The 23,027-nt window shown below is 41.8% G+C and overlaps 1 protein-coding gene across 4 annotated transcripts in view; it reads right to left on the bottom strand.

Annotated features, from left to right (window-relative positions):
- gdpd4a (glycerophosphodiester phosphodiesterase domain containing 4a) overlaps positions 1-23,027 on the bottom strand; it is a 36,985-nt gene that overhangs the window by 12,415 nt on the left and 1,543 nt on the right. For 2 of the 4 annotated variants that reach the window (XM_083553004.1, XM_083553006.1), the window contains exons 2-9: positions 9,739-10,030; positions 7,945-8,048; positions 5,569-5,662; positions 5,416-5,475; positions 5,201-5,299; positions 5,007-5,100; positions 392-537; positions 182-264 (exon numbers count right to left, since the gene is read on the bottom strand). In XM_083553004.1, coding sequence (XP_083409130.1) covers positions 182-264; positions 392-537; positions 5,007-5,100; positions 5,201-5,299; positions 5,416-5,475; positions 5,569-5,662; positions 7,945-8,048; positions 9,739-9,921 — 863 coding nt within the window. In that variant the 5' untranslated portion in view covers positions 9,922-10,030. Of the gene's footprint in view, positions 1-181; positions 265-391; positions 538-5,006; positions 5,101-5,200; positions 5,300-5,415; positions 5,476-5,568; positions 5,663-7,944; positions 8,049-9,738; positions 10,031-16,260; positions 16,476-23,027 lie in introns of those variants that run through there. The other 2 variants (XM_083553003.1, XM_083553005.1) reach the window with 2 other exon arrangements.

The following is a 23,027-nucleotide window of genomic DNA, read 5'->3' as shown; positions in this document are numbered from 1 at the left end:
TGAAAGACAAATAGGTGAGCAACTGAGCCCTGTTATTAGTTATAGTGGATGAAGGAGACAGAAAGACACAAAAAAGTGACTTTCTGGCACAAAGTGGGACTGGCACAAAGTGGGACTGTTCTCACAATAACAGTGAGAGAGAAACAAAAGAGTGAGAAAGTAGGAAAGAGATCCAGCTCACCTTATAGTGACATCAGTCTCTAGTCCCTCTCCTCCAGACTCCACAGCTTTCAGGAAGGACATCTGTGTGTTCTCCGGTGCAAGCTGTACGACCACACAGTAACAGATTCATTTATTCTTTTTTTGCAAAATAATCAAAAAATCTAAAGAAATTCTTAGTGACGTCAATTAAACATCATACAACAGCCTGTGGACTTATTGGTGATTTTACCATTGGAGCGCCTCTGTGCCCGATGAGGATAGGTGCGGGGCCCAGCGTGCCCTCTTCTTTAATGCAGGGGGAATACATGCCAAGAGGAACCAGATACAAGGCAAATAGCACAGCCAGATATAAGCCCAGAATAGCCACCTGCCTCACTGTGAGAAAAAAGCGACAGGGATTCATTGTTTTGAAAAACCCAAACCTTTTAAACGTATATATCTTCTCCAATGTGCAGAATTCAATCACAAGGCTACCTCAAAAAAACCTGGCAAATACCATTTAAACTTTGTAATAGTGCAATAGTATAACAGTCGTTAATCCAGAAAGAGACCTGAGTCATAATTTCATCTCTAATGAATTACCTGTGTGCCTCCGTTTTGGATATAATGAAAACCTGCAGCCACAATAAAGAACCATGGGATAGTTTTTTTTGCCAAGGGACCCATACTGCAAGGGACATCTGGAGCCTTAATTTCCTGTTGAAAGACTGTTCCAACACATGGGTTCCAGGACAAAAAAGAGCCTTAATCAGGGTCCTTCTTGTACCCTGATATGGTCTGTCATATAAGTTGTGCTCAGAGGGACTGTAGAGCAGAGTAGGATGTGATAATGTGTGACTGACTGCCTGTTTTTGCTGTTCGAGGCAGCTAGCTTGCACTGAATTTTAAATACTGCTATTATTACTTTAGATATCATTCGTGTTTTTTTAATGCCACCATTCAGGCTGATGTGGACCCAGGAAACAAAATTATACAACACACTAGATAAAGACTAGTTCAGAAACAAGAGATTATTTACAGCATCCATTTATTTTATTTACCCACTCTGGTGAGAACTGAAGACATTGAACTGAAGTTGATAGGACAAAGGCATTTGAATCTGTCACTGCTTCAATACAAATTCTTGCAATAACTTAGTCAACTATGATAATGCGCTTTCACTATTCAGTCATATCAATTGCTCATCTGGGCCTTTGTAACGAAATTTTTAACCCTAAACATAACCCTAACTTTTAAAGTTAAACTTTTAAACTTTAGTTGAGTACCCAGCCACTGTGACATTATATTGCCCAGGACATCTGTAATCATATAGTACTTTACTGTAGTACTGTACACCTACTGATGGTGATCCTAACAGACATAAAAAAATGCATCCGGTATGTTTTCTGTCATTTACAAAATCACAACATTTAGTTTTTTTGTAACTGGGAAAAAATAAAAGTAGACACATTAAAATATAGAATAGTGAAATCCAAGCGTTCCCATTTGTTGTCTCATAGATATGGCAGTATTGGTTTTTCATTCAGGGAAACGATTTTACCAATGGGTTCCAACATGTCGCATGCTACTGCTCTACCCCCCGAACCCCCCCCCCCCCCCCCAAAAAAAAAACAAAAAACAAACATACATTACAAAATTTATGTATAAAAGTATATTGATTGTACACTCTTTCTTTTATAAGGCAAATAAATAAAACGTAATCTGGTCTGCTGTTATACAAAACTAACGTAACTTGTCGTCATGTTTCAGAAAACACAGGAAGCCCTCTGAAAACTCCCCTGTTAGAACACTTACTGGCTTTTACAAAGCCCTGTCACTCGAGCCTCCTTTCATAAATGTTAAATAAAGATATTCGTCTTGATGATTATTTTTGAATGAGAAAAAGCTAATTAATCTACACAAACGTATCACCCAGACCTTCTGTCAGCGCTGCTGTTATTAAAAAATGAATCAACACCTTCTGATCTGAGATTTGTATAAATGTTTTAATAAACGTTAATGAGGAAATTATTCATCATCCCCTACAGCTACTGTTCTAAAGAAACTAAATGGACTGCAATTATGCAAAGTAGTACGAAGACTACTATGGGTTCGTAGAAGCGCACGACTGCACGGCAGTAATGCCTTCATAGTGTCATTAAATTAGATTCGGCCATGACTTAAGAAGAAATAAATGTCATGAAAAGAAAACAAAGGTTTGGAGGAACAATCCATGTAATTCTACCACTTTAGACCTGTTTTTGAAAAGCCTTTATCTATAATTCACAAGTACAAGTTATTCCTTATAAAAGAAAACTGTTGATCTGCACCACTCCCTGCTAAAAACAATGATCTTAATTACTTGCTGTAGTTTAAAAGCTTTATGACGGATAATTAATACAACAGGTAATGAGCTGCTTCAATCCAAACAGCATGATTGGAGTAAACCAGGCATTTAGTAATCACATCCCATGTTAATTGTACACTACAAAACCTAATTGATTTATCCACAAACCTGTTCTCGAGCTTTCTGCACAACTCACTGTGGGCACCACTTAAATCGCATTTAATCAGGCAGAGAAAAATAAATAATAATAATAATAATAAATAAATATAATAGGTGGATCATTGCCCAAGTCAGTATAATCCTAATGCTGCAATATAATCCATTTATAAGCTTTAGAACTAGCACAAATCTGGTCGTTATACAATAAAGGAAAAACAAGATGGCACCCGTGTTTACGTCTCTGCTGTATTAGTGCAGCCGAGTCGCCAATAAAGCTGCTAACAGCCAAGACAGTGAAGTTCATCGAAGGCTGTTACACTGTCGATCATATCTAAACCCTTGAGACACTGAAGTGGGTATTTCTCTCTGATATAACTGCAATGTCCTTGGCTGTAAATAAATTGGACATATCTTTCCACAAGTAAAAAAGAATTCAATGCATCTTTCAAATTAAAGTTGACTTGATCTCTAGGGGGGTGATTGGTGAGGATGTCTGCGTGTCAAGATAGAGAATTCCAGAGAGAATGAGTAAGGGAGTGGCCGAGAGGGAGGGAGAGAAAGATGTCTGTGTTGTATGAACAATAGAGCCGGTGTGTCTGTGGACGAGCGTCTGACACGGTCGGTGCGAAAGAGTTCGAGCAGAGCCGTGACCCTCAGGCTCGTCATTCCTGCTTTTTTTTCTGTCTCACTCGGTCATCATCACCTCATCAAGGCCCCAATGAGAGTCCCAGACGTGACTCACATGTCATAGCCTTGCAGTGCCCATGACAACCAGAGACAGAGGGATGAGGGAAAGAGTGAGAGGAATACAAATGAGGAGAGGGAAAATTGCGAACGCCACAATAGCAAAGTTCTGCCTGTGAAGGACGCCGAACGCGTCATAGCACACTGCAGTGTAAAGCTGCGTCAAATAAACATAGCAAAGGCTGGTAGAACAACTGACTCACTACCATTCATTGGATTCCTTAAATATTGTATGGTGATATACAATATTAATAAAGTTCATATAACAACAGAGAAGAGAGTTGATATGGACTTCTTATTAATTTACTCAAAAAAGGCATTACAGCATCTGCACCGATCAGCCATTACATTAAAACCTGCTGCCTAATATTGTGTAGGTTTTAACTTGTGCCCCTGAAACAGCTCTGATTTATAAAGGCATGGAGGCCACAAGACCTTTGAGGGTGTGCACCAGCACATTCTTTAGGTCCTGGAATTTCACAGGTTGAGCCTCTATTCATTTGACTTGTTTGTCCAACACATCTCACAGCTGCTTGATCAGATTCAGAGCTGTGGAATTTGGAGGCCATGTCACCTTGAAGACTTTTTCATGGTCTTCAAGCTGTTCATGAATAATCTTTGCAGTGTTGCGGGGAGCAATATCCTGCTGAAAGAGGTCACTGCTATTTGTGAATAATGTTGCCATGAGGGGGTGTACCGTAAGGAAGTAGGTGTAATCTCTCAAAGTAAAATGTACATGAATGCCAATACACATGGTTTTCCAGCACAACATTGCATCATACTGGGCAGAGGCAAAGACAAAGCTTACCATCTTCCCATAGTGCATTCTAGGGCCATTTCTTTTCCAGGTATGCAATGCACACACAAGCCCATCCACATGAGGTAAAAGAAAATGTGTTAAATGAAACCAGGCCACTGTCTTCCACATTCAAGTTCTTATATGCCCATTGTAGGTACTTTTGGCAGTGTACAGGTGGGCACTCTGACAAGTCTGCAGCTACACAAACTCACTGTTACAATGATGCAGTGCTAGAGTAATTTTTCGGTCGATGGACTAGCCTTCACTTCCAATGTGTACCAATCTGCTTTTGGCACCAAATACCCTGTCAATGGTTCACTGGTTGTCCTTCCTTGGTAGACATTAATAAATGCATAATAAGAACACCCACAAACCGTGACCCAGTTGTCCAACCATACCAATTTAGCCATTGTTGAAACCTTACACTTGCACATTTTTCCTGCTTCTAATTTATCTTCCTGCTTGAAATATAGTTTAAAGGGATCTCTGGTATAGAAATAAAAAGTAACAAGAATGACCAGACTTGATGGTGATAAGAGAGGGACTTCCTGTCTACATCATAGTCACTGAGTTTGACTTCTTCTTCTTACTATTTTGTTATATTTATATAAATATATATTTGCTCCAGATGGGTGGAAAAGTCTATAAAAATGTATCTCTAGCTCCAGAATAACAAAGCCAACTAGAAAACCTATTAAAAAAAAACATCTTGTACAGTCCAAGTAACAACCAAAAGAAAAATTCCTAAAGACAAAAAAAACTGTACAATTAACATTATGTTTATAAATTACAAATACTGAGATTAGTCACACTCACCTCTCTTATTCATTCGAAAGAAGTGTAAGGCTATTGGCCAAGACAGGAGAGCCATGAATGAGACTCCACCCACATGCAGAAAAGGTGCGGTGACCTATTGAATTAAAACGAATCAGTTGTATGAATAAAGTCATTGTGATAATGGAAAACCTTTAAATGCCATTTCAAATAATGATAGGTTAAGACTGAGCAACCTGAAAAGACAGAAGAAGCGTCTGCCACTCGTTGCTCCACAGATCAGAGAGCACAGCTGTGGCACTGACAGAAAATGTCAGGGTCACCAGAATACCAATCTGCACAAAGTCAACCAACAGACTGAATCACTTGAAACACTTAAAACACTGTCTTAATACTAGATATTTAACATTCAGGCTGTATTAATATTAAAATGTGTTTAGAAAGTATTTACTTTGTGGCTCCAGTGCAGAAAAAGTCTCTGTCCCTCAGAGAGAAGACACACCGCTAAGACCTGCCAGAGAAATTAAGTTAATGAAATACTAAAAAAAAAAAAACACCAGAGATTATATTACATAAATAGTGCAGCTCTATAGCCAGATCTTACCAGCAAAAGAGCGATGTAGGTAAACAGTGCTGCAGCCACCACCAGCAGCACCACTGACCAGGGAAACCAGAAGCCTATATTCCCAAAGTTAAACCTGATAGGAAACAAAACAAAAAAGACATTTAAAGCATATTGGACATACACTATAGGGACATACGTTTTATGGACGTCTTACTAAACATCTTACTGTAATTTCCGGACTATTAAGCGCACCCAAATATAAGCCGCACCCACTAAATTTTACAAAGATTTTTATTTTGAACATAAACACACCGCACCTGTCTATAAGCCGCAGGTGTCTACACTGAAACTAATGAACTTTACACAGGCTTTAACGAAAGACAGTGCCTGTTACAAGGCTTGTATCTAAACAGTAGCCTACCAAGAAAGTCATTGTTCACTGTCTTCCTTCTTCCTTTCACAACAATTTCTCTCTCGTTTTTCTTTTGGCATCGTCGTGCGTTAAAAAAATCACCATCGGTTAAGCTTTCCTCCCGATGCCGTGCAGCTCAGAAAACACAGGTGAAGTGCGTTTTTTCATTCCCGGTTGTTTTCAGGGTGACGAATGATTCGCATTTCCTGTTGACAGTCCTTAACCCGTTCGGCAATTTCATTGGTCTAATGTTATGGGGCTCAGTTTTTTGCCATGAAGCTTGTGAAACCGGGAAAAACCCAGGAAAAATCCATACATTTGCCGCTTCATTGTTTAAGCCGCGGGGTTCAAATCGTGGAAAAAAAGTAGCGGCTTATAGTCCGGAAAATACGGTATATTCTAAACAACTGTGTGACTTCAACTTTGTGGTAACAGTTTGGAGAAGGTATCCTAGTACTTTTGTCCATATAGTGTAGCTTGGTTGAGCATCTACAATCTCCTGATGATATAAACTGGACCACGGAGGCGTTACAAGATTTAGCGTCTCTCCACTTAGGTACATTATTCACCACTTATGCCACTTATGCACTTCTGGTTAGATGCTAACTTCATTTCATTGGCTCAGTACATGTACCTTGCACAATGACAATAATGTTTAATCTAATCTAATATTGTGTAATTGGATATGTTTTATCAGCCATAAAAAGCAACAATGAAAAAAACACTGGTCAGGAAATTAGCTAGAATTAAACAACTAGATAAAGTAACTTACTACGGATTGGCCTTTTGCTTTTGATTTCCTTCTTTCTTAATTCTTGGTAAAAAAAAAATATTTTTATTATACGCAGCTCGTGTATTTTGCCCAGGAGTGTATATTTGACATACAAATGCTTTAGTTATAAAATGGTTATTATAGGAAAATCTTTAAATGGGCAAGGACAAAGCAAGAAAACACCAATGTCATTGTTGCTGATGGTGAATGTTTGGGGCTTAAAATATAATTTGTACCTTTTATTTTATTTTTTTTTGACGAATGATTATTATTAAAGGGATGTAAGTATTTTAATATATGAAATATATGGACAAATGTACTGGGACACCTGACATTTCTAACCAAATTTGGCTCTTCCCCAAACTGTTACCACAAAGTTAGATGCACACAATTGTATAGGATGGGTTTGGATGCAATGGCATTAATTTTTTTCCATCACTGGAAGTAGGAGACACAAACCTAGCATGCTAATGGCCCTGTCTACAAAGCCAAATCCATGGTGATATGGTGTACATGGTTTGGAATGGAAGATCTTAAATGACCAACTATAGACCTCTGACCTCAACCCTATGAACATCTTTGGAATGAATTGCAATACTGACTGCCCCCAGACCTCCTCACCCTACATCAGAAGCAGACTTTACTTGTGGCTGAATGAGCACCAAAAATGTATTGCAAGATCGCTCTAAATCAGAAAAAAAAAATTTCTTTGCAACATCAAAGTACTGATGATATTTGTGATTTTTCAAATAATGCTTTATGTAGCAAATAAAAACATTATAAGGAAAAAAATCAACTGTCAGCATAATGCTGGATGATGGAGTGATGGTGTGATAGCTCCACTAATTCAGCTGATACAAATCTGAGTTACTCTTACCATCCTGTTTAATCGTTTCCTGTAGCACCACATCCTAAAATGACTCATTCCTCTTATACTACAGCAGGTTGCTAATGTTAAGCTGTTAAGTTTTTTTTGTTCTGTCTCCTGAAGTTTATAAAGTAAAAAAAATTGAAAAGGGAAAAGCCAATCTATCTATAAAGGCTGTCCAATATTGGGAATGAATAAAGGAAAAGACTATTACAAAATGTAATAGTGTAAGAAATATAAAAACTATTACACTTCCAGAAGCCTTTGTTTGTGAAGTTGTTACTATAGAAACAAAACTGTAATATGCTCATACATGCTCATTAAAAAAAAGACAGTAATTTTATAGATTGGAGCTTCACTTACCAATCAAAGTCATCATAGTCATTCTGAGCCTCACTCCAGAAATACAGGAACACCAGGGTCAGGAAAAATGTGGCGATGAGTAGAATAAAACTAGCAAACTCCAACTGAAATAATAAGACAAACAAACAACTTTCAGTAATGACAGCACAATCATTCAGTGTGTCTCAGTGAGGAAGGAGACTACCAGAGGAGAGAAGCTGCACTGGAGTCATTTATATTGTTTGTCATTCAGATGGATTGCTGGCTGTAACACTCCTCCAATCACTCCCCTGTCTTTATCCCTAAAAGACGCTACGACTCAAGAAGTAATTTATCATTTAGAAGGCTGTTTTTGGGCTGAAGTAGAGCAGAACTGTTAACCTGGAACGAGAAAGTGCTTTTATAAAACGGACTGCTTCAGCAGAGTGTGTAATCGATGCTGTCTTCATGAAATCAGCAAAACACGAGCGAAGCATCTGAATAAGCCTTTTCTAATAAATTGTGTGTGTGTGTTACAGCTAAACACAACTATCTCGACCTAACAAGCCTGGATACAACACACAATTTATCTTACGGAATGTATCCACAGCATGTGTGAATAAATAAGTGAGCGGAAGCACAATTCAACCTTTTGAATAAAAGGTGAAATTAACGTATGGTCTTTCTGTGTAAAAAGACAGACAGCTATCATCCACTTTATTAGAAACACTTTTACATCTGTACATCCAATCAGCCAGTCGTGTTTCAGCACTGTAATGCAAAGATCTTCAGTGAATGTTCACATCAAATGTTACTGTGATCCCTGTGACTTGGACTGTGGCATAGTGGCTATTGCTAGACTGGTGTGACTGGTTGCTGGGTTTGAGGACGTCGGAAAAAGTTGCTTCCAGGATATTTTGAAAACATAACAGTCTCTAGAATTTACACAAAATAATGGAAAGCAGTAGGCAAAATTTTACATTTCACAGTGCCCACTGTGGCCTCAGAGACCTCAAGGTTTAGTATGATGCAAGTTTGGACATGCTTTTCTGCTCATCATGGCTGTATACACTGATCAGGCATAATAATGAGACATAACAGTGTGACCAGTGAAGTGAATAACACTGATTATCTCTTCATCATGGTACCTGTTTGTGGGATTTACTTGATGTGTTAGAAGCAGGAAAAACGGGTAAGTGTAAGGATTTGAGTGAGTTTGACAAGAGCCAAATTGTGATGTCTAGACGTCTGGGTCAGAGCATCTCCAAAACTGCAGCTCTTGTAGGCTGTTCCTGGTCTGCAGTGTTCAGTGTTTATCAAAAGTGGCCCAAGAAAGGAACAGTGGTGAACCTGGGACTGGGTCATAAACGGCCATGGCTTTGATGCATGTTGGGAGTGAAGGCTTTGACTCTTACTCATCACTTATCCTCTGACTAGATACTCTTGCACCATTCTGTGTTAACGGACTGTTGTGCGTGTTGTGTCAAGAGATCTTGACTGCTGATTTTCTCATTGAATTCAGCAGGTTCTGAACTACTCAAAGCACCTAATCTGGCAACAACAACCATGCCATGTGATTATATTCTTTCCCCATTCTAGTGTTTGATGTGAACACTGAAACTCTTGACTTGTATTTGCAGGATTTGAGGCTTAAGCCAATCAGCTGATGGATAATAAGAGGTGCTGTCATCAAGGACTTGGAGATTGATTCTGGATGGTGTTGTTCAGGTTTAGCTCAAGTTTTAGTGATATCTCCTGAGTAAAGTTCTGTGTGTGTGTGTGTGTGTGTGTGTGTGTGTGTGTGTGTGTGTGTGTGTGTGTGTGTAAATTTCTAACCCTGCTACAGCAGCACTCTCCCGGTTGGGCTCTGGCCCTTTGATAGCGCCTCCATTGGCAGCCATAGAGTCCAGCCAGACAGGAAACAAACGGCTGGTGCTCGTAGCGCTGAAGCAGCTGCCTACGGATAACCTTTAACCTCCCCAGCTTCAGTGTGGACAGGCTGATGGGAGAGCGGCCCATGGATCACCATGGAGCACACGTCACTCACACGCTCAGTTGCACAGGCACCACAGTGACAAGGGGATATACACTGCCAGTAGAGGAGGAATCAGTCCATCATCTACTAGACCTAAGAGAGAAAGAGAGACAGAGAAACAGAGAGTTAACAGGCAGTTAACGTGGATTAGAGAACAGAAAGGTGCAGAGCTGTAATGAAAGACAGTGATGCGATAAGAAAAACAGTGTAAAAAAAAAGCAGAGAGAACGAAACAAGAGAGAAGGAGAGACGATAAGAGAGAAAGAGACTGAGATGATTGAAAAAGTTTCGTTCGTTAAATCAAGTAACACCTTTTTTTTTTTTCAAAGAGATTGAAACATAATACCATGACAATAACTTTTTTCTTTTTCGTTTTAAATGTAATCACTTTTTTTTTTTCAATCCAATTGATCTTTCCAGAGTTAATTACAATAGTCTACAGCTGAGGATTAAATAAAAATAAAATAATTACATTCTGACATAATGGGCCAATATTTGAATAATGTAAAAAAGAAAGCTCACTGATAAGAATAAAGCTGATTCTGAGAATTGGCCAAGTATGCAAGAGCATGCAAGGAATTTATTTTCAACCAACAGTGCACAATTAACATATAGGCAGTGCAAAGCGGTGCTGGACTGAAGGAGACATACACTTAAGCTACATGTTTACAACACAAATAAATGACCACGCACAGACAACAGTACAAATTGGGCCAGGACAGAAAAGTATATGTTTTTTCCAATTGGCTAAAGAAGCATATTGCACATAGGTATGATATTTTATGACAAACACTAATACAAACACGACAACACATAAGTAAATATAACTAAATGCCCAAGCAGGGAATACGTTACACAAAGGCGTTGGGCTGAGAGTGACATTATAAGGCAGTGATTGTACACTTAGTTAAGAAGGCGTATTGTATGAGTGTGATATTGCACAAAGTAGAAGAGATAGTAAAATGTCCAGTATAGACTGGGATTACAGGAGGATGTTTAGAATTTTTGTGGCAGCTAGAAGAAAACTATGAGGGGGGTCCTTTGCAATTCTCCCAGCCTGTTTCCTGACAAGGAATGTGTGCTGTTTACTGTACATAAGCATACCTTGTATCCATAAACATACGCTGTATATACACTTTTTATATACACTTTTTTTACATCTTTTATATTTTACATAGTTTATTTTCTTTATTTATCTGCCTTCTTCTTTTCTTTTTTTTCTTTCTTCTCCCCATCCTATTCCCTCATGCCGGACAGTCGTACAAAGCATTTCACTGCACCTCGTACTCGGTATGTATGTGTGGTTGACAAATAAAATTTGATTTGATTTGATTGATTGCCTATCCTGAAATAAGGCTGGTTTATCCAGATGATGTGCTCTGGTGACCGCACTATTCTCTGAGGTCTACGCCTTTTCAGTTGGCTGGGAGTCAAACCAAATGAATTACCAAAGCTCAAAAATCATTATGATGGTATCAAACACTAGTTATTTAAACCTATGTTATTTAAAGCTTAAAAATTCATACTGTTATCCATTATAGCTGCCTACAGAAACTCCGACACCTAATTTCTAATAGAAATCTGTTGTAAATTAAGCATAATGACCCTTAAACGCATCAAAGTAAAATCGACTTAATAATCACTACCTGTATCATCTCACAAATAAACTGAGTGTGAGGTTGGCAGTCTCAGCATTAAAGAAGAAATTAAATGTAATTAATTTAAATTCATGGCATTTTGCGGACTCCCTTATCCAGAGCGACTTACAGAAGTGCTTTGAAGTCTTAATCAATAAATACATCCTAATACTTGTTCATTACAACACACACCAAGAATACTATACTCTGTTGGAAGAAAAAACAGCTAGAAAGAGAGTTTATTTGAAAGAGAAGAAGAGCTAGAGGTAAGTCTGTAGACATCGAGTGGAATTTTTGTTCTATCACCTAAGTGCTAGAAGAGTCTTAAAGCATGTCTGTAAGAGCTGGTGGGACTAGTCGAGCATTGGATGAGGATTGGCAGGAGCAAGTATAATACTTGGTGATATAAAAGCTGTGGGTTACTGGTGCATTTTTTCATTTTTTAAGTGAGCATCAATGTTTAAAATCTCTCATGCAGGCTGCTACAGGAAGTCAGTGGAGGGAGTGTCGTGCTGAGGTGATGTGGGAAGGAAGTTCAAGAGGTTGAATGTTTTTTAAAGGAAGACCTGCCAAGAGTGTGGTGCAGTGGGGATTTGCACATTTTTGCCATTTTTATGGAATGTTAAACTCATTGCCAACTGCAGAAATGACGGCAGGAGGGAGGTATCATAAGAACTTTGTAATACATTTATTAAGTTTTGCACTTATAACTGAATTTGCTTTCACAGCTGGAATATGTACTGAAGTTAACACCTGACAAAAGCATTATTTACTCAATCCAATTTACATCTGATTTGTTTAGAGAGAAGCCTGCCAGTAATCATGAAATCTAATGAAACCTCAAATTTGCGACGTGTGTGTATGGATACAGCTGCTATGTGAGGAGTTCAGTTTACACAGTAATCTGCATACAGCAGAATATCAGGTTACACAATGGGACAGCGTTCTTGATAACTTGACGTCAAATAATACCACAATCGAGTAGTTCATTACAAAGGATGTGCACAAGAGATGCTACAAACGCCCATACAATACTTGGAGCAGTTATATTGCAAAAAAATTTAATAAAACAACTTTGTATACTGTAGAATTATTTCCATTCTCAAATTTGTCCAGGCATAACAATGCTCCTGTGAAGAAAATTATGATCCAAATATTTTGCCAAGGTTGGAGTAGGAGAACTAAGGTAGCCTGCACTAAAACTTTACCTCAAGTCCCAACTACAAGAATTGTGGAATACCCACTACACCCAAGGCTTCCTTGCTAGATGTTTAATTAAAATTAAATCAATTCTTCCTAATGGGCAAGCCAAAAGTGATGACCCCAAAGAAAATCTCCTTTCGCTGATATTAGAAAAAGAAATTGACTTAACCTCTCCTCAACTGGCTGACACTGAATATTTATTCATTACAATTTGATCATTGTTGGAGTGACCTCTGTACGGCTCTTGTGGCTAAATAGGCACAAATTCCACATATACAATCCTAAAAAAAAAATGTAGTAAAAAATCTGGAATTAGACTTTCACAAACAACATACGGTTGTCAGATAGGTCCGATATCCAAATACTTATGACCCTACAAAAGTTTTAGTATCAAAAAAAGTTTCAAACTAGAATCCTTTTAAGTGGCTAGGAACTATTAAAATGGCAAAAATCTTGATCAAAATTCATACTTGACTGAGGGCCATTGGCCAAAGTAAATGTTGCATTATAATTATCAAAATTAAAGTTGCTATGATCCCCTTATTTATGATTTTCATTATATTTAGAAATAAACAAATAGAAAACATTACTCCATGATCCGCTTAACTATTGCATTTTTAGAGTTCAGTTCAGCTTCATGTTTTCTACTTTAATAAAACTTATAGTACAATGAAAACACTGCAACAATCCCTTTTCGAGTTCATTGCCTAATACAGCTATTCAAGCTTTCATTTTTGTTATTTTATTTATTAAACGTTTTATTGGGCAGAAGCTGATTTACTGACAGTGTCATGATATTGTAATGGTCAGATACTGTCAAAAATAAAAGAATGGCATTTTTCAGACTTTTCCTCTGCTCATATATGGCATGGCGGGCCAAATCAAAGTGCACCACGAGCTAACTTAGGCCCACAAGCTCTAGATTGGGCATCTGTGGCTTAGGGTATGCGATTCAGTGAACCTTTAGAGGATGTCTAGAAATAGGGTTAATATCTAAAAAAAATTCCAACACAAAAATATGGCTAAAAGATGTACACACATGTAAAAAGGCAATCCACCCAATTCTTTATATTTTATACACACACAAAGCACAGGGACCAGTAATTCACCATGAAGTCACAACTGACATACACCACTACCAGTATAGGACTCAGACATAATGTAATATCCTACACACACACACACACACACACACACACACACACACACACACACACACACACACACACAAATAAATGCAAAAGTGTGACCTGTCAAATTTTTCTGTAATTGTCCTATAAAGTAAGTGTAAGTGGTGAAACTGTTTAAAAAATTGTGTACAGTAATTACACACACACACACACGCAAAACCAAACGAATATAACCCTTTAAAGTGGGAAGTTAATGATTTGATATGTAGAATTGATGTATTGTTGATGTATGATGTGTTCTTATAATATAAAAAAGATAATAAAAGATATAAAAGATATATAAGATGTCTTAAGATGTCCCTTTGACATTATTTCTTTTGCAGTGTGTTCTCTGGCAATCAGCAGTGGTTCTGATTAACGCTTTAAGGTTAAAAATAAAGTCGGACACTTTCTGTGCCTCATTACCTAATGGAAACATTACATCCGGTAAAAGCGATGTCTCCTGCTGTCAACTGTCCTCAGCTTAAACAACCTCAATCCTTGTTGAGGTCCAGAGGTCAGACAAATCCGCTAAAGGACTAATACTGCTGATGGATGGGTGTAGCCATCAAGGGTGAAAGCAAAACCACAAGCTAGTTATCAAATCAACAGTAACCTTTGAAATCTGGTAAACTTTACTGTCTTCAAAGTCTTTAAAGTCATTTTTATGAGGACCAATAATACTAGCAGAAAGTCTTCTCGGTTATTCTGCAAAATAAATGTATGAACACGGAGCAAAGGTCACTTTGGCAGCATAGGCTGATCTTACACACCTGATACACACCTGACAATGAGAATGCTATAATGCAGTGGATTGTGCTTCCACAATCATAAAAAAAAAAAAATCATTATTATTAAGTAACAAGACATGTACTGATAGATAGTTATAATAGTCTCTTGGGAAATCTATGACCACTGTAAATTGTTGTTTTCCTATGTCCAGACAGCTGTTTTGTCTATTTTAGATGTAACAACACAAAAAGTCACAAAGAGGTACAAGAACAACTTTTCTTTTAAATACAGTCCAGTTTGGGTAGCATCTGATATGCACAATGATTGATGTCTTTTACTGATGTAATATTTACACAGGGCATGCAGAATAAATTGCACAACTTCAGACAAAGTAAATCAGGAACAGGGTGATTTCTGGAGTCAACTAAGAGAAATCATTTGAGGTGTGTTTGAGGCAAAAAAGATGCCTAAATGATGTACACACAGGAACAGAAACAACTATTTCCAGTGGAAAAGTCAGTGTAGTTAATTCCTTCTTGACTTGACCCACCCAATACATTCCTCTGTTTAAACACACACATGAACAAATGCCCACATAAGGTCAACATTCACAAATGTCCCAATGGTTGCATGGAAACTTGGTCCACATCAAAATCTATTTTCACACAAAAACCCACATTTTAACTGTAGAAACACAAACTACGCTTACATACATGGTAAATAGTACACACAAACTACAACTTTTAAGCGTACGCAAACAAAATATGGGGACCAGTTATTATTCATGAGGTTAGAACTTACAATAACCTACATACACGTGTATGTGTGTGTGTGTGTGTGTGTGTGTGTGTGTGTGTGTGTGTGTGTGTGTGTGTGTGTGTGTGAGAGAGAGAGACCTGTCAAGTGTCAAATAAATGGTGACACTACCCTAACAAAGACACACAAATACACGCAATCATGGGGACCACACAAATGTCCCCACAAGTTCACAAGTCATAGTAATCCCTATTACAGTGGGGGCAATAGGATCTCAACAACACACACACACACACACACACACACACACACACACACATATACACAAAAACATACACACTTATGAGGACCTATAAAAGAACATTCAAACTTATTTCACACACACACACACACACACACACACACACACACACACACACTTAAGGCGACCACGCAGATGTCCCCATAAGGTCGCAAGTCGTAAATATCCCTATTACAGTGGGTGCACTCGGGGGACCTCACCAACACACACACACACACACACACACACACACACACACACACACACACACACACACACACACACACACACAGAGCTTTGCTACACCATAAAGCAGACAAGCAGTGTTTGCAAAATCATAATATATTTGCTACATGATTCCAGAAAGTACAATTACATAAATAAAAATATATATAAATATATGACTAATATATTATATATTATATTATATATTATAAAGACAGCTAGCAACTATTATCCCTTGGCAACCACAGCGACACTACGTAGCGATGATTATGATTAAGAGCTTAAATAACCCCTAGGAACTACATAAAATCTTGCACTTACAAACTTTGCCTCATCAGATCGCAGTTTGTCGCGGATGCTCAGCAAAACCGGAAATGACCGACACACCGATTACCGAGGGTCTTGTGCGAGCGCGAGCCACTGTGCCTCCTCTGCCCTCTGCTCGCCTGTCGAGAGTAGCGGTTACGGTGCAGCGCCGCGCATGCGCTCTCAGCTCATACTTGTTGCGCAGCACAAAGCCCTAACACTCACAGTCTCCTCCTGGATGAATTAGTTCCAGACGCAAAACACCTCATGTGAGAAGATTAATACTAATACTAAGGACACGTGAACGCCCAGAAACATCATTACTCCATCACCACGCGTCTGACTGAATTTATATCAATGTAGATGTGCCCTGTCTCCTCATTCCCTTGTGCATCATTGCTCTTATTATTGAAACACTAGATTTTTATTAAATTAGGATTGTTTATAGTAATGGAAAGATCGGATCATTTTAGTGATCTTTGAGTCCCTCAACACATTTAAACACACAAATGTTTACTACATTTTCAATAGTTCTTCTTCTTCTTCGTTCAGCTTCTCCCATTAACCAAACCACCTAAATCTCGCCTCCCTAGCTTTGCCTACAAAACGTCCTACATGCGCTGTCCCTCTAATAGTTAATATAATATATATAAAATTGCATAGTGTATATGGGAGTCACGTGACAAAAGAGCGAACGACTCAGACCAGGGGTCTCATTAAATAACCTCAATTCTCAAAACTCAAAAAAAAAAAAATGAATCACTTTTGGAAACTACTTGTTCTTCTGAGTCATATTAAAGATGCAAAATAAACAAATCGTTCATGAACAACCCCTCACTAGTAAATTAGTGACTCACACTGTGCACTACCCCCGTATTCAACTGTACATCTGTTTACTTGAGTTATCAATGCATTTGCATTGTGTGATTTAAACCAGTCATTCTTCTATATAGCATGGAATGAAATGTTTTGGCCATTGTTTCAGCATACGGTGGCACAGTACACAACACTGCAAAAAAAAAGCAAATCCACACCAGGATGGGATGAGTGTGAACAATACCCAGACATACAAGACACTGCCAATGGACTAGACAGGACAAGAGTGTAATAGTACAGTAATCGACTGTTGTATAGCGATAAAAGACTTAGATAATTGTAAACTGAATGTCATAATTCTGTTGAAAATGTGCAATGGTAAATATGCAGCGCTAGCTTTGACCCTGATTGCCTCAGCAATTGAGGAGGTAACATGGATGCTCCGGGATTAGGCAGCTTATAGCTACACTACAATCAGTGTGTACAGAATATTTTCTGGATATTCGTGACCATAATGAAAATAGACCACCATAGGATCCATGAAGAGAAACTTATTTGGAGGAGGACCAGGACAGCAGTGTGTTACTGATGTGGTAGTGTGTGTAATAATGGTACAACTGCATTTCTGGTCACTTGCAATCTTATGGTAGCTTTTTTCCACAATACAGTGGTATAGAGGCGACCTGATACTATATTGTGCATAGAAACAAATGAGCTACAGGCAGTTTTTGGCGGGAACTAAATTGCCATGGAGTGACCTCTGAGTGTGCCACTGTTTTTTTTTGGTCTTGCAGCACTTGGAGCATTGATTCAAGGGAATTCTGTAACCCACTTTGGATCAATGCAACTGTATGCCTTAAAGGCACATGTCAACAACCAATTATGTAGAATGCAATGATAAACAGCACACAAAACATTGTTACACAAGATTACAGTCACTGTGCAAGAGGCGGCCTATATAGGCCAAGCATTTCTCCTGAAATAACCTCTATTGCAACATAAGCTAGGGATAGACATGTTGTACAGTTCGTTGTTTGTGTCAAATTTAAAGTGTATACCTTTAAATGAAGGAAATAAAAGTAAATACATACGTCTGACAAAGGTAATAATCTAAAGCATGGTAAAACGTGTTCTTTATTTATTGTGCTTTAATCTGTTGTTCTCATTGTCTTTTTAATTTCTATTTGTTCAAAAACAAACACAGCATGAAAAAAGAAAACACAATTAACATGCAAAGCTGGCCATTGTCAGGGATTCACCCTGCCACGCCCCCCTCTGTAGCTGTCAGGGATTCACCCTGCCACGCCCCCGTCTGTAGCTGTCAGAGATCCACCCTGCCACGCCCCCCTCGATAGCAGTCACGCTGCTTCCCAAGATTACCGACAGCTGTGGCTCATGAAAGATCAGACTACATAAACTCACGTTCTTGAGTCACAGGCTGTCGGTCGTTATATTGTCAAGCTGGACAATCGCGTGGCTGCTCGACCGCCGGCTGTATATGCGAATTCCACTTCCGACTTGGATTACTCATTGCCGAAGGCTTTATGGATTATGCTTGGGACATTCGAACTCATAGCGGACAACGCGTATCGAGCGGATGTCTTTGTTTGTTGTTTTCAACGGCTTATGAGTGTTTTTGTGTTGTACGGTTGTTGAAATAAAAGGACAATGATCGGACTATATCGGCTTCCGCGTCTGCAGCCTGACAGAACGACCGACCTATACCGAACGCGGATTCGCCATTCCGCGATTCCGACCGCAACGGATCGGCAGCTGAACCCGGCTTCGGATTTCCTCCGGAAGCTCAGTGCCGCTTCTCGCGGTTCAGATCCACAGAAACCGGATCATGAGAGCGCGGCTGCGCCACGCCCCTCAGAGAGCGCGAGGGGATTACCGGCTCGTTACTCGGGGAAAAAAGACGAATTGGGCGGATTTCTGCAAGGCATCGGCGAGTATGTGGCTGTTAACATTTCCCGGTTTCCTTCCGAACGAGCCAAGATTGCCCTCTGTATTTCCCTCCTGTCTGGAGAAGTTCTTGCCAAAGCCAGCTCACTATGGAGCGCCAAAGGGGGCAAATTCGGCTCACTCGCCGAATTCAGCGGGCTGCTTCTGGGGAAGTTGGGGATAGAGGTGGTGGATCTCCACTACAGTCCCCTTGAGGAGGAAGGTGCTCCATTCCAAGGTTCTCAAGAGCACGCGGCTCCGTGCCGGATCTCCCATGAGCCTGCAGCTCAGCCCCAATGTTTTGATGAGAGGGCTGCTTCATCTCAGGGTCTCTACCAGCGTGCTGCTGTGTTCCGGGGTTCTCGTGGACGCACCACACCATCTCCGAGCGTCGGCGAGCACACCATGCCGTCACAGAGCTTCTACAGGCGTGCCGCTCTGTTCCGAGGTTCCCGTGGGCGTGCCACGCCGCCACAGTGTCTCCAGGAGCGTGCTTTCCCGCCACAGAGTCTTCACGAGAGCGCCACGCCGCCACAGAGTCTTCACGAGAGCGCCGCGCCGCCACAGAGTCTTCACGAGAGCGCAGCGCCGCCACAGAGTCTTCACGAGAGCGCCGCGCCGCCATAGAGTCGTCACGAGAGCGCCGCGCCGCCACAGAGTCGTCACGAGAGCGCCGCGCCGTCACAGAGTCGTCACGAGAGCGCCGCGCCGCCACAGAGTCTCCAGGAGCATGCTTTCCCGCCACAGAGTCGTCACGAGAGCGCCGCGCCGACACCTCCGGTCACAGAAGGCGAAGTGACTCCTCCGAGTCCCTCTCCAGACGACGCCACATCCCAGAGCCCCTTCCAAGGCGACATCTCGCCCACGGAAAGCTCGGCTCTGCCCCAGGACCTCCAAGAGAGCTCCGCCCAGCTCCAGGTCCCTCCAGAGAGCTCCGCCCAGCTCCAGGTCCCTCCAGAGAGCTCCGCCCAGCTCCAGGTCCCTCCAGAGAGCTCCGCCCAGCTCCAGGTCCCTCCAGAGAGCTCCGCCCAGCTCCAGGTCCCTCCAGAGAGCTCCGCCCAGCTCCAGGTCCCTCAAGAGCGCTCCGCCCAGCTCCTGGCTCCTCAAGAGGGCACGACTCCGCTCCAGGCTCCTCCCGAGAGCTCGTCTCCGCCTCCGAGCGACCCCACGAGCTCGTCTCCGCTTCAGTGTCCCAAAGAGAGCTCCACTGATGTCGTGGACCTCCAGGCGAGCCCTTCTCCGCTCGTGGATCTCCAGGCAGGCTTCACCTCATTTCCAGGCTGCTCAGTAGGCTCCGATCTGCTCCTAAGGGTCCCAAGGAGCGCCCCTACGCCCAGGGGTTTCCCTGTGCACTCACCCCGGCTCCAGGACTGCGAAAGGGAAGTTGAACCGCTGCCCCCGGGTTCCACCGACGGCGACGGCTCACCCCACAGTCCCGCAGAAGGCGACGGCTCGCCCCCGGGCTCCGCAGAAGGCGACGGCTCGCCCCCGGGCTCCGCAGAAGGCGACGGTTCGCCCCCGGGCTCCGCAGAAGGCGACGGCTCGCCCCCGGGCTCCGCAGAAGGCGACAGCTCGCCCCCGGGCTCCGCAGAAGGCGACGTCTCGCCCCCGGGTCCTCTTCAGGGCGAAGGATCGCATCCAGGCTCCACGCAGGGCGAAGGATCGCATCCAAGCTCCACGCAGGGCGAAGGATCGCATCCAAGCTCCACAGAGGGCGACATCTCGCCCCCAGGTCCTCTTCAGGACGACGGATCGCCCATAGGATCCCCGCATGGCGACGTCGGTCCTCCAGGTCCCTCTGACGGCGACGTCGGTCCTCCAGGTCCCTCTGACGGCGACGTCGGTCCTCCAGGTCCCTCTGACGGCGACGTCGGTCCTCCAGGTCCCTCTGACGGCGACGTCGGTCCTCCAGGTCCCTCAGAGGGTGGTACGACGTTCCTGGTCTCCGCCCGGGACGTCCTCCACTCCCCGGTCATTGTCATGGTTGGCGTCCAGTTCCGGTTCCCCGCCATGGAGATCGCTCCGGCTTCAATCCCCGCCAGGGGCTTTACTCAGCCTCCCGTCAGCACCGAGGGCGTGGCTCCGTTCCGGATCCTCCTGCAAGGTGTTGTCCCATGCCGGCTCTCCGCAGAGGATGCTCACCAGGCCTCCGTTGCTCCCAGGCGTCTAAGGAGGCCTTCCTCGGAGTGCCCTGGCCCGCCTGGCATAGGTGGGTTTTGGGGCGTCAGGTGTCGCCCCTGGAGGGGGGGGTACTGTCAGGGATTCACCCTGCCACGCCCCCCTCTGTAGCTGTCAGGGATTCACCCTGCCACGCCCCCGTCTGTAGCTGTCAGAGATCCACCCTGCCACGCCCCCCTCGATAGCAGTCACGCTGCTTCCCAAGATTACCGACAGCTGTGGCTCATGAAAGATCAGACTACATAAACTCACGTTCTTGAGTCACAGGCTGTCGGTCGTTATATTGTCAAGCTGGACAATCGCGTGGCTGCTCGACCGCCGGCTGTATATGCGAATTCCACTTCCGACTTGGATTACTCATTGCCGAAGGCTTTATGGATTATGCTTGGGACATTCGAACTCATAGCGGACAACGCGTATCGAGCGGATGTCTTTGTTTGTTGTTTTCAACGGCTTATGAGTGTTTTTGTGTTGTACGGTTGTTGAAATAAAAGGACAATGATCGGACTATATCGGCTTCCGCGTCTGCAGCCTGACAGCCATACTGATTAAATAATTATAAATCAGCCACCTCTGATGCACCTATGATGCAATGATACTTGGGGGACACAGTTGCTCAGCCACACAGGACAAAACATAGTGTCCTTTCGTTTATTGAATTATTCATTTATTCATCCCAAAATGACTTACAGAGGAGGCTGAATGAAAAACGGCACAGGGCTGAGGTGAGGACATTGGAGTCTCAGATCAGTTATAAGGGTTTACACTCACAATTTTCCAGGGTCCTAATTGAACAGAGACATCTTTAGAATTCTGAACTAACAACTTTAGGCACTGCCGATGCTGCTGTTATTCAATATACAATATATGGACAAAGTTTTTCAGACACCTGACCAAAAGATTCATATGTGCTTTTTGAACAGCCCATTCCACATTTAGTCTCCATTTGCTGTTATATTAACCTCCACTTTACTGGGAGGATGTTCCACTGGATTTTGGAGTGTACTTGTATATTTATGTTTATTCAGCTGCCAGAGGGTAAGTAAAGTCAGGAACTGATGTAGGTAAGGATGCCTGGGGTGCAGTCAGCGTTCCAATTCATCCCAAAGGTGTTCAATAGGGTTGAGGCAGTGCTCTAGAGCAGTCCAATCACGATCTTTAACTCAAGTAAAGCATATTTTGAAGGAACTGACTTTGTGCACAGGGGCATTGTCATGCTGGAACAGGTTTGGGGCTCCAGCTTTATGTTTTGGGGAAGAACCACATATGGCTGGAAAAGTCAGGTGTCCCTGTACTTTTGTTCCTGTTGTACATACATGACCATGAAAGAAAAATCAGCAGGCAGGCTACTAAAAGTCATCAGTAAGACAGAATCATAAATGCCTTCATGAACTACTGCTAACTCCACATCATACGTCCTGGGGGAAATTCATATTATCGAGCTGTGCAAGCTGCAACGAAAGAGCCGGATTTACAAATGCAGAAACTGCATTGGGAAAATACATGAGAAATGTCATATATCTGCATGTGTCTGAATGTACAGCTGTGTGTATTACCTTTATGAACAGTTTTTCCACAGATTCTGTTTTAAAGCTACTTCAAAGTTCTTTCTCTCTCAAACACAAACATATAACATTTGGCTTACTTAAATAATTATGTCGAGGATCTAGGGGACGCCAAAAAGCGTCGAGATAACCGATGATCGAGATAAACGAAAACCAATATGGCGGCAGTATATTAACGTGCTTGAAATTTCTTTATGTACATGATGTGCGTTATTAAATAAGAATGTACATGCACGTGTTTTTGGAGTTTTTTTTTACACAACAGCGTTGCCGCGATTT

This window comes from Silurus aristotelis (genome assembly GCF_946808225.1).
Source record: "Silurus aristotelis genome assembly, chromosome: 10".
NCBI classification, from domain to species: Eukaryota; Metazoa; Chordata; class Actinopteri; order Siluriformes; family Siluridae; genus Silurus; species Silurus aristotelis.
Note: the sequence above shows the minus strand (reverse complement) of the source record. Positions and strands in the feature narration are given on the sequence as shown.